Source organism: Corapipo altera, unplaced genomic scaffold, assembly GCF_003945725.1.
Source record: "Corapipo altera isolate COAL_440 unplaced genomic scaffold, ASM394572v1 61411, whole genome shotgun sequence".
NCBI classification, from domain to species: domain Eukaryota; kingdom Metazoa; phylum Chordata; class Aves; order Passeriformes; family Pipridae; genus Corapipo; species Corapipo altera.
The window spans coordinates 7605729-7617778 of record NW_020884875.1 but is presented as its reverse complement, the minus strand read 5'-3'; the positions used below and the strand labels follow the sequence as shown (position 1 = coordinate 7617778).

At 38.0% G+C, this 12050-nt stretch overlaps 2 protein-coding genes across 4 annotated transcripts in view; both read left to right on the top strand.

Annotated features, from left to right (window-relative positions):
• The window catches only part of ELOVL7 (ELOVL fatty acid elongase 7), a 29930-nt gene extending 21214 nt beyond the window's left edge, over nucleotides 1–8716 (top strand). For all 3 annotated transcript variants that reach the window (XM_027635336.1, XM_027635337.1, XM_027635338.1), the window contains 5 exons: nucleotides 1242–1322; nucleotides 1874–1930; nucleotides 3628–3733; nucleotides 6039–6175; nucleotides 7589–8716. In XM_027635336.1, coding sequence (XP_027491137.1) covers nucleotides 1242–1322; nucleotides 1874–1930; nucleotides 3628–3733; nucleotides 6039–6175; nucleotides 7589–7792 — 585 coding nt within the window. In that variant the 3' untranslated portion in view covers nucleotides 7793–8716. The remainder of the gene's footprint in view (nucleotides 1–1241; nucleotides 1323–1873; nucleotides 1931–3627; nucleotides 3734–6038; nucleotides 6176–7588) is intronic.
• Nucleotides 8717–11121: 2405 nt separating this feature from the next.
• Nucleotides 11122–12050, top strand: part of DEPDC1B (DEP domain containing 1B) — an 18931-nt gene continuing 18002 nt past the window's right edge. Inside the window, exons 1-2 of the mRNA XM_027635320.1 lie at nucleotides 11122–11211; nucleotides 11674–11939. Coding sequence (XP_027491121.1) covers nucleotides 11164–11211; nucleotides 11674–11939 — 314 coding nt within the window. The 5' untranslated portion in view covers nucleotides 11122–11163. The remainder of the gene's footprint in view (nucleotides 11212–11673; nucleotides 11940–12050) is intronic.

Genomic DNA, 12050 nt, shown 5'->3' with positions numbered 1-12050 from the left:
TGGTGGGTAAGATGCTTTTGCTATTTAAACATCACTTTGAAAAACTGCCAAACTTCCTTTTAAAATTTGGTTCCCGTTTTGGTTCTAATCCTCAAGAAAACTCCCAAAACCCAAAAAAACCCCCCACAAAGAAACCATCAAACAAAAAAATAACCCCAAAAACTTCTGTTAGTGTCTGACATTACCACAGTATTCAATTAGTCTGCTATCAAGACTTCCATGTTACAATTTCATGAAAGAATCATGGACAGAGTGTAACAGATTGAATTTCTGCTATTGTCTGGTAGTCATCAAGAAGCTGATTCTTTCCCTCTTTGGAACCAAGTAATTTGGTGGGTGAGTTAGTACTGTGCTGTCTTGCTGGTGTTCCAGAACTTATTTTCTTTAAGCAACCAGTTCTTTTAGGAAGTTAAAAAGACTAAACTCCTGCATCTGTTAAGGGAGTTGAACCTCTTAGCATGCATGAGAGGATAGTGATGATGAGAAGCACTTTATAAACAGATATAAAATACAGTAGTCATAGGGGCTGGCAGTGGAATGAGCCAAGTGTAATATTAATAATGTTGCTCATGTCCAAATAGATTTATTATGTTATTATATTATATATATTATTTAATATATTCCAAGAGAAAAGATTAAATGATATTTGGTACATACAGTCCTTTGGTCATGTGTGTGTTCTTATTGTAGCTTCTCATCACTTTTATCAGTGAAAGACCAACTGAATCACTCAGTTTAACTAAGGAAAAATTTTAGAAACTATGATATTAAATATATATTCTGCATATGGATTTGTTCCTTTAATGATAATTAGCAGTTGTAGTTTTTTATAGTGCTAATTTCGTTAGAGTATTAAGATGCTATGTTGGATTCTTTTCAGTATTAAGATGGTTAGCTATGATTTTGTGGTCTGATTTACACAGTAAGTTGTTTTTTAGCATTAGTTTTGAGATGAAGCTGTTTCTCCTCTTCAGTTACTAATGCTGAAATAATGAGTGTAGGAAGAAAATTCCTGTCTACAGGTGTGGTCTTGGAATTAGGAATTCATTAATCTGCAACAGCAAAGGATTTTGTGGTAGTTATCCCACGCAGAGGTAGATGATTGACAAAGTAACTTATTTGACATGTTTTTCATATTGTTTTTCCTCTCCTGCTTAGTGATTGCAAAAATAATCCAAAATTAATGAATTTTTCAAAGGAAGTAAAGTAAATTTTTTCCCTTTCCCTTTTCTTTGCTCCAGTTTCTTATGTCGGGTTGGGCCACAGGGTACTCGTTCCGGTGTGATATTGTTGACTACTCGAGGTCACCAACAGCTCTAAGGGTAAGTTGCCAAACACAAAGCTGAATTATTATCAGAGAACCATAGAATGGTTTGGGTTGGAAGTGACCTTGAAGATCCTCTAGTTCCAACCCCCATGCCATGAGCAAGGACATCTTCCACTAGACCAGGTCGTTCAAAGTAGTCTTGTTATACACTGACTTTATTTTTAGAAATGCTTTTTGAACAGACTGCTTTTTTTGAATGCACTGCTGTAGAGTGAAATGCACTATGTGGAAATGCCCTTTTACATAATGTAGAGCATGTGAGATAACTGGAGGGGTTGGTTGGGACAAAGAAAGAGGCAATGATTTTGTTGCTTGTTCTTCTTTGTTTTAAAATTCCTTCGGGATTTAAAAATGTTTTGTGTTTTTAAAGAAAAACCAAAAAAACCATACACTTAAATATTTCTGTCAACTTTGGGGACACCACTTAACCTGATGCTTTCCTTTATATATTTATTTACTTTCCTATATATAGTTATTTGTCCTGCAGCTGCTTAATTTTGTTTATGACTATTATGATTTGACAGAGGTTTTTTTGTACTCTTGCAGATGGTGCGAACTTGTTGGCTTTACTTCTTTTCCAAGTTCATTGAATTATTAGATACTGTAAGTACTTTAGCCTAATAAAAGAAATAGTGATGTTTCCACAGTAGAAGAACCAGTGCTGTTGAGCACTGGGGGTATAAATTGCTTTTTAGTTAGTCCTCCAGTCTTCAATCATTAGAGTACCATCCAGATGTTTACCCTTATTAACTCATCTGATTGTCCTATTACACTGTCATTCCTTGATTATCAGGAAAAATGTTAAGGAGAGAACATAGCTTTAAATTTTAGGAAGACCAGATAAATTGCCTGTTTAACAGCTGAATACACTAACCTGTTATGCTATGGCAATACTTGTCTCAACACTGCAGATAAAAAAGACGTGATTATACTGAATATATTTTTTCATATCATATTCAGATTTTATCTTTCCCATTCAGAATATTATCATCATCAGCTCTGAATACAGCACAAAATTGCCATACCTACCTTCTCTAAATTTCTAGGATTGCCTTGAGGGTCATGATTATGGAGGTGTTTGATGTCAGGCTAACACTTTACCCTTTTGCAAAGAAAGTGTGAACAGCAATGCATTGAAGCAGAATGCAGACCTTGCTTACCCTCGGCAGTCATCTGCCTTTCTTTCTTTCCAAGACTGACATCAAGTAAGGTTGGCTTAGATATTTTCAAACCAGCTTCTGAGTGCTGAAATCATCTGCCACCAATAGTGGTGGTTCAGGAATTGACTCATGAACAGTGAGGATGTTCTACACTCTTCGAGCAAAATTAGCCATCTGACTTTCATTCTGCAAATGCTCATGATGCAACACTGGAAGATCTTACTGATTAAACCAAATGGAATGGTAATGGAAGGGTCAGGAATGCTAAAACTGGAAAATCCCGACAAGCTTGTTCCTCTATTTGCCTTTATTCCCCACAGGTTAGAATGCTCCTTTTTAATTAGTCTTGAGCCTGAAGGTTTTTTTTTTTATTTTACTTTGTTTGAATCCACACAACTAGGTACCTGTTTCTCATCAGCTTTTTGCTTTTATTGCAAAAGTAATTTCTTAGCTGTATTTAAATCTGCTGATTCCAAATGTTTTCCCCAGAAAACTAGACTTCTCTTCTGTGTTTATTTGCTTGCCATCTGATACTACCCTTTGCATGACTTGACTTCTCTTTACAGAGTTTTCTTCCTCTGTCTTCCCTTAACACTTCCCTCATTGTCCTTTAAAATGTGGCCTGTCAATATCAGTTAAGTGTACCTACATATACTCTGTCCAGTTTTGCTGTTTTCCAAGGGTAGCTTGTTCAATGTTCATAATAAAGTGCTGTTTCTCTATTATTTTCTACTGTCTCTATCTGTTGCTAATCCTTCAGTTAATTTTCTCAAATGGCATTTCATTAATAGTTCAGAGGATTTAAAATATGATGCTTCTAAAGACTTCTCAATCCAACCAAGTCTATCTTACACTGTTGTTGCACATGTAGGTGATGGCTCAGCCTTGAACATTTCGTTTCAAAGCTTGCACTGGCTTTTGGGGCTTCTCAGGTGGATTTTACATACTGGTTTTAATTTTTTTTGAAAACTAATCTGCATATCTAGACTCTCAGTTTTCCTTCTTTTCCCAAGACTGCAATTGCAAAGTACTCTTAAATGTATAGTTGTGAGCAACCAGCACTGATACATACAGTTTTCTTTAAGTATGTTGGGCTTGATTATTTTCTGTAACATCCTGTTCATTAAAAATCTGTTTCAGATATTTTTTGTGCTGCGTAAGAAAAACAACCAAGTTACATTCCTGCATGTCTTTCATCATTCCATCATGCCATGGACCTGGTGGTTTGGAGTCAAATTTGCTGCAGGTAGTGGAGAGAGAGTTGAGTTTGAGTTGAACATATCTTCTGGTAGTAAAAGTTAACTATGGTAGACAAAAAAAGAAGAACAGAATTAAACATCTTGCAAACATCAGTGTTTTTAAATTTAGATTTCTGCAGTATTTTATGGAACAACTAAGATCACCATAATTATTTGAAAGGTTGGGGACTACTCATTTTTCCTATTCGATGGCATTTTGTGCAGTGCTGATTTCTTATGGGGGGAAAAGATGCAGAGGAGAGAACTGTATATAAGCAAAAAGCATTATTACGTGAAAAAGGCAAGTGATTGTAAAATCAGAAGTGCTGGAGGAGATACATGAGGCAAATAACTCTCGAAACTACTTCCAAACTGTTTGTCCTCCTGAAATGTTAGAACTGAGTTGTGGGGGGACTCTGCTTGAAAAATTATTCAATCTTTGTTGCAGTTACTTTTACTGGCTTTAGGTAGTGTGAATGGGGTTTATTTACATATAATAGTTTGGCTTTCACAAAGCTACAGAAATATTTTTCTAGACTTTCTTTATTAAAGAAACGTATTTGAATTTTACTGAATTAAAATTCTTTGTCCACTACCAGCCTATCTTCACTTTCTCCTTTTCTGCTCTGTGTATCTCTGCATGCATCTTCCTATGTTATATTATTAGTATGCACCGCTAATAAATACAGCTTGCCATGACAATAGTCTGATAAGAACAGAGTGGACAAATACACAGTCAATTATTAGTCAATTTCTGGGACAATTTAGGCCTTTTTAGGAGTTTTTACTGAGAAATAGAGGGGGTTATACATGTTTATTCCCTTATGTTTCCTGGCAGTGTGTTTTGGATTTTTTTGTCCCAGAACATTGGTGATGGATTGATGAATAGAGAATTGCTTATTAATCTGATCTGTTAGAGTCTGTTTTATGAATACAAAACCAGGACCTCGAAGTAGTCCAGAAAATGTGCAGATGGGATCTATTGAATCTGTACAGTGTGCAGCTTTTACTAGTGTATAACTACTACATTTGTTGAGTTTCTGTTATTAGGAAACTGGTGAATTGACTATGTAATTCTCAAATATTTCTGAGTAACTGGTATTAAGTTAATGACAAAATTGTGAGTAGTCTTCTCAGCATACACCTCAGTGTGTTAATAGGTTTGCAAAAGAAAACCTGCAGCAAATAGCTGTCCCTCCTCTTCAACCTTGAAAATTTTCCATTTAATAGGTGATTAACTTTCTACCTTTTATCTGGATGTTGGATCAGTATACCAGCTACAGGCTTCTGATTTTGCATAAGATTCAAATTTCCCATATGATAACTTGACAAATACTTTCAGCAAAGTGTGCAAGAATTGTTTTGTCCTCTGCTAGAAATAGTTTCTCATATTCATGCAGAGCTGTGTTTACTCCAAAAACTCTATTGCTTATCTTTACACTTATCTTTCTAAATATTTTTCTGTTTGATAACTTAAAATTTTTTCAAGAATTTCAGTCCTGCTGATGATTACCTTGTATTCAGTATCATCAGTGTTTGTCTTTCTAAAGAGCAGCATCTATCAAGTTTTCAACCTGTTTTTAAAAAAAACACTAGGTTTGGATGGAGATGCTGATTCTGGGATCGGATATAAATAGAAAATTGTAACATGGTGCTTAGTATAGTATTGCTTTTTGGAGCATATTTTTGCACTGTTGATTAGGTTGTTCTTTTCTTTTTTCTCTGCTTTAACTATTTATTTTTTCTTCTGAATATTCACTGTGCAAGCCAAAAAAAGTATGTATGTTTGAACTGTAAGAACACTCAAATTATCTTAGAAAATACAAATAGTTAAGTTTCAAAGAAAGTTTGCAATCACAGCTGGAGGAGTTATGCTCTATCAAGCTGGAAGAGTAGTGTGAGCTACTAAAAACACAAAATGTTTTATTTTTAATTGGAATGATTCTTAATGGGAAAATAGCACTCTTTTCCCTCACTAAATCTCTCCTTTTATGTAATTTTTTCTTTTATGCTCAGTAGTTTCATGTTCATATTTCTCTTAAAAGTACTTTGCTGTCTGCTGCTTCTTGGATCACTTTTAGCTCTAACTTTTTGCATTCATTGACATGCTGAAGCTGTTTCTGAGACAGCAAGCTGATATGATCCCTCAGAACTGATATCAACCCAGTTCAGGTTAAATACCTTGAGGATTAGTCAAAATCTAGGTTTTTTGGTACATGTTTTTCCTACTCTTACTCAAAATATCTGCTAGGACCTGAGGTGGCTTTTTAAATACCTGATGCAATACTACTACTATGTTTTGTTTTTCTACAGGTGGTTTGGGAACATTTCATGCTTTGTTGAACTGTATTGTCCATGTTGTCATGTACACTTATTATGGAATCTGTTCTTTGGGACCAGCCTACCATAAATATTTGTGGTGGAAAAAGTACATGACAACTATACAACTTGTGAGTAACTGCTTTTGACAGATACAACTCTCAAAAATGTGATTGTGGCTGACACAGACTTAGTGCAATAAATTTGTACTTTTAGTTATTTATGTTCATGTGTGTAGGTTACAGTTGGTACAAGATTTATGTTTTAATTGAGGAAAACAAAAGGTGTGAGCTCTCCAGTTATATACTTAAATCTGCTGACTTCAGCATTTGCTGTAAGAATGGTGTAGACACAGGAGCTTTTCAGTTATGCGGTACTTGGTAAATATACTTACAAAACTCATTACTTGTATAAAAATTATTAAAACGTAAGTTTATACCAAGAAAAATACAATCAATGTACAGAATACATATGTAACTAGTAGTGAGGAAAGGGAAAAATATTTCTTTTGAATTTCATGTCTGCTCTTTCATAGAAAGTGTTTATGTTTAGAGAATTTAGTCACAGAATCAAAGAATAATCTGAGTTGGAAGAGACCCACAAGGCTCATGGAGTCCAACTCTTAAATGAATGGCCCATACTGGGATCAAACCCACAATCTTGGTGTTAGTAGCACCATGCTCTAACCAGCTGAGCTAATGTCAGGGTCCTCTCTTCACCCCAGAGCATTACAAAATGCTCCTGTAGTAATTGCATTGTGTTTTATCAATTTTATATCACTTTTGAAAGGTTATGGTTCTGGGTGATTTTTTGATGCCCGTGTTTTTTAACAGCTGGATTTTTGAAATTCAGCTCCTGGCTAAACAATTTGCTTATCATGAGCAAGGATGCTAATGGAGGAGGGAAAGGAGAGCCCTGTCTGCTTGCACCTAGGGCTGATGTTAATAGAATAGTTCATGTAACCATGTGCAACTGAACAATGTAGCTTGAATATTTATAACTCAGTCTTTTTGTCTCGGAGGCACTACCAGTGGACTATTAACTTGGAGTTCATGTGGAATACTTTTTTGTCACGTGCTAGTGTGCAGGGAAGGTGGGAATTCATATTCCCAAACCCTGTAATGGTTGCTCTTTCTGCCCGCCACCCCCCCACCCCCGGTAATTTCTCTAAAGGAGCCTCCCATTTGTCACCGGTCAAACACTGTTTGCCTCCTTCCTTCTTCTCTGAACTGGCCAGGGTAGAATCCCATTCTCCTGCTATGAGTTTCTCAGTGCTGCTTGTAATTCAATTTGTCCCAGGACTTTTCTGCCTTTTCTCTGTAAAACTGTTTTTCAGTGGAGTAAGGTTTTTGGAGAGGGGCTGTAAAGGTGATCTCTGTCATACTAAGAAGTTGTGTTGGTGTCCCTGTTGCTCCCCACTTTACCCTGGCTCCATGCCTCCTATCTGTTTTTCTGCATACAAGTTATGCTGAATTTTTTAAACTTCTATAGTAAGTCTGTCATTTATTTAAAAAGTACTTCTTTTCTTCACCTTTTCCCTCCAGGTCCAGTTTATTATGATTACAGTTCATATAGGACAAATCTACATCATGGATGATTGTCCGTACCAGTATCCAATTTTCATGTTTATTATTTGGCTGTATGGCTCTATGTTTTTAGTCTTGTTTCTCCACTTCTGGTACCACGCTTACACGAAGGGACAAAGACTACCAAAAATGGCAAGAAATGGGATCCACAAAGATCAGTAAAACAAATTCTTGTCTCTAAAACCAAAAAGTATATACGTCAAAGCGGAAACTTGCACTACTTGACAATCAAGATATTTAGGTGCGCACACTACATGGTGTATATTTTGTATGTTTTCTTCCAGAACAGAATTTGTATTTTTACCATAAGTTATTTGGGATTCAGAATATGGGGGCTGAGGGGAGCACTGTGGATCTCTGGAAAAAAAAAAAAAAAGAGGATAGATGATATCTATCTAGGAAGTGCATGAAAATAAAGATAATAATTAGGAAAATTAAAATGTGCATGAAAAGTACTGAGTACTTTGAACACTGAGGGGGATAAAAATCACTTCACCTTAATGTTGTAAGCTGCTGAGACTGTCAGCAGCATTAAAAGAATCTTCAGTAAGTACTGTTTAAAGCTTATTAATATAGTCAATACATAAACATTGTTATATCTGTTTATAAACTGTATTACTTTAAAGGAAGGATTGTGTGTTGATCTGTCAAGACATGGCGTTTCATTTGAAGATCAGATTTTTCGATACACTGTCTTTTACTAAGAGAACTTAATTCATTTCATGTTCTACTCAGTTGGACATTATCGTAAATGTTGGAAAGCTACTAATATGGGGATTATCTGAACTGTCTTGTAGCGATCTTGTAGTGATCAAAACATCTTACTGATTTGTTCACTGTAGTAGCCTAATATACATGTTATTCAATGTATCTATGGATATATTTTGTATTGGTAGCATATGCTGTTTGCGGGAGGGGGTAAGGGGATTACTGAGTCTTGTAATTCAATAGCCAAAATCTTAGCACTTAAATAAAATTTAAAAAAGGAATTTTTTTGATTGAAGCTTGAATGTTGCCTGACATGATTGTACTATGCTCTACTCTCTTCCATTTCCATTATCTATTGAAATACATGCCTAGAAAGAGTTTGTGTTGGTTTTTTTCATTATTATAATTGCTTGTTCTTGTCAACTCAAGGTTATAGTTATTCCGTTAATAGCATCAGTTACTTTGTCCAGAACCAGGCAAAAAAAAATATGTGACATTCTCTGGCTTCTGAGAGTGGGTCAGGCAGTGGTGACTGGGCATGACTCCAGTCTGTGTGGAATTTACCAGTATGTTTTATTTCCATGGCTAGGTAGACCCAGGTTAGGGTCACACATGTATAGAAGTTAAAGGAACTAGCTATTGTGTGTAAGCTGCATTTGTACTGCATGAATTTATTAAGGGATTGATGCACACAACAGACCTGCAAATGAGGAGTTAAAGGTGTTTAAATTAATGTTACCTTTAAAAGTACTGTTTTCTATTATGTTTAACACTAAAGAAAAGACTTGCAATATTTGCTTTGTGCTTGATCTGGTCTGTGGGATTTTCAAATACCCAAAGCTTTGAGGCAGGTTTTAATAGCCTCTCTGTTGTACAATACCGAGGGAACAACTTTTGTTACCCGAACACTTTTATTTTATTGACTTTTATGGTGCATTATAAATACTAAAAGAATTTAAACTTTATCATAGGCATGAGTTGCAAATATTTTCTTTTGAGATTACATTGAGTCTTCTTTATAAAACAAATTAAAAAAATAATTTATATTTTTCCACTGTTTAATCCCTGTAGCTGTCAGCTCTCATGACAGTTTGAAAGTAGATCTCAGAAAGTATTTGGATGACTTGAAATCTGTATTGGGACCCCTGAATTTCAGGTGCTTGATCCTAGAATCATCAGTGCTGAGTTCTCGGCTCCTTGGCAGTACATGTGGAAAGTTGCTTTATCACAGAATCCCTCTCATGTGGGCTTAAGTAGTACCTGAGACTGTACATGGTCAAAACTAAGGAGCACTGCATGTGGACAGATGCTGAACAGAAAGGAGTCAGAAAAAACTTCCAATTCTAGCAGTTGTATAGGAGCCAAATTCTTCCAGAGTTAGTTGAGATGACAAACTAATAAGCAGGAGCAGAAACTGGAGATGCTAATCGTTCTGTGGGCTGTCAGTAAGTGCCATGTCAGATTCATGCTGTATAATTTCCTGCACAATGGTTTCGTTTTCTGTGAGTTATGAAGCCTTTGGAGAAAGAGAAAATACATTGTTTCAGTGAGTTGTATTGATGTATCCTAAGAGGATGCATAAAGTGTAACTATACCAATGACATCAGTACAAAATGTTATTAAATCCTGTCCGCTTAGACACAATGTGAGAATTACACAAACTTGATCTGGACCTAAAAATTGTGTATCTTACATGCTTAAGTGTATCATACATTTGAGAAGTGCATGTTACGGTCAATGTTGAGAGGGGAATTTTATTTTCCTTAAACTTGGTGGAGGTCAAACACCAGTGTTAGCAGCCACTCCTCATCTGTGGGAGTCCTAAAAATTGACAGATAGCTCATCTGTAATAGGTATCACAGGAATTTCAGGTATATCCCTGCCCCTGCAGCAGAGCTGACCTCCTATCAGAATTTCATACCTTAAAACAAGTTTCCTGTTTATTTTCCAAATCATCCTTTCTTTATAATGTTCACAAAAAGCTAATATAAAACAACTCAGTGAGCTCTGTGACACCAACATCAATCCCTGTCTTCTGTATGAATAATATAAAATATAATTGTAAGTAATAATTATCCCACATACAGCCTGAATTCAAAACAAAATTATTGATAAAAAAGTACGTTTGGAAACAACTTTAAAACATTGAAAAATGTTGGAGGTTTTTTTGTTTGATTTTTTTGTTTTTGTTTTGTCTGATTGTTTAGTTAATGCCAAGGTTGTGTTCTCTTTATCTGAGTGGTAATTCACAGGCCAGTGTTTCACTGACATGGTTTGACCCATTGCCACTCACAGAATGAGTCAGGTTGGAAGGTACCACAGTGGGTCATCTGGTCCAGCAGGGTCATCCTAGAGCACATGGGACAGGATTGCATCCAGACGATTCTTGGGTATCTCCAGTGAGGGAGACTCCATACCCTCTCTGGTCAGTCTGTTCCAGTGCGTGGTCAACCGCACAGTAATGAAGTTTTTCCCCATATTCAGGTGGAACTTCCTGTGCATCAGTTTCTGTTAATTGTCTCCTGTCCTATTGCTCAGCACCACGGAGAAGAGCCTGGCTCCATCCTCTAGGCACCCTCCCTTCACGTACTGCTATGCACTGCTAAGGTAAGGCTGGGTTTAAACCCGAGCCCAGCTCCGCAGACCCGCCCTCAGGGCGGTGCCCCCGCCGCTCCCGCCGGGCCTCTCGTCCCCCGCCGTCATCCCGGAACCGCCAATCAGAGGTGGCGCGGGCGCCTCACTTGACGCCACCGCCAGCCAATGGGCGGAGGCGACGCGGCCCGGCAAGGATTCAAACGCGGCGCGGAGCCGGCGAGGCCGCCCCAATGGAGCCGCGGCTGGTGGGGCCCGGCCCTTACCGCGCCACACGCCTGGTGAGTGCCCCGCTGCCCCCCGGGACTGCTCTGCCCCCCGGGACTGCTCTGCCCCCACGGCTGCTCCCTCTCCAGTCTTCTGGGTGCCAGCCTCTGCTACCAGGCTGGCTCCGTGCGGGGCGGGGGCGCCCAGTGCAGGCGCCGCGCGGAGTTCGGCGCTGCGGAGCGGCGCGGCAGGTCCAACCTTTTGTCCCGCCTAAGGGAGGTTAAAAGGCCGTGTCTGTAGGGCGGCAGATATATGAGGCTCTAAATATTTCAGCTTCCTAGACCTGTGTTTGTTTTCAGGTCTGGAGAGTCTAACTCCTGGATTTATCTTTCAGTGTTCTCGCAAACGCAGATTTGCGAGAAAATTGTGTAGCTCTGCTTTCAGGGTTTCAAGTTTCTGCTTTCTGATCGCGCTTGTAGAGCCAAAATGCTCCTGGGAGCAGGGTTCCCGTAACGAATTTTGTTCTCCTCCCTTAGTGGAACGAGATAATAGAACTCTTCCGTGCCGGGATGCCCGTACGGAAGCACCGCTGTCGTTTCAAAAGCTACGAGCGTTGCTTCAAAGCTTCGGAGGCGGTGGATGTTTTGCATGAGCTACTCGGCTCTAATCAAAATTTCGGCCCAGAGGTGACTCGTGATCAAACAGTTAAGCTGCTTAAGAAGTTCCTGAAAAACCATGTTATCGAAGATATTAAAGGAAGGTGGGGCAAAGAGGACTTCCAAGATGATGGCCATTTGTATCGGTAAGTCTGTATATAGTGATGAAAAATTTTGGTTTTTTTGGAAACAAGGTGTAATAACTCTTGTTCATGTCTTACAAGTATTTTTGTAGAATGCCTCTGGAAAACTGTTGA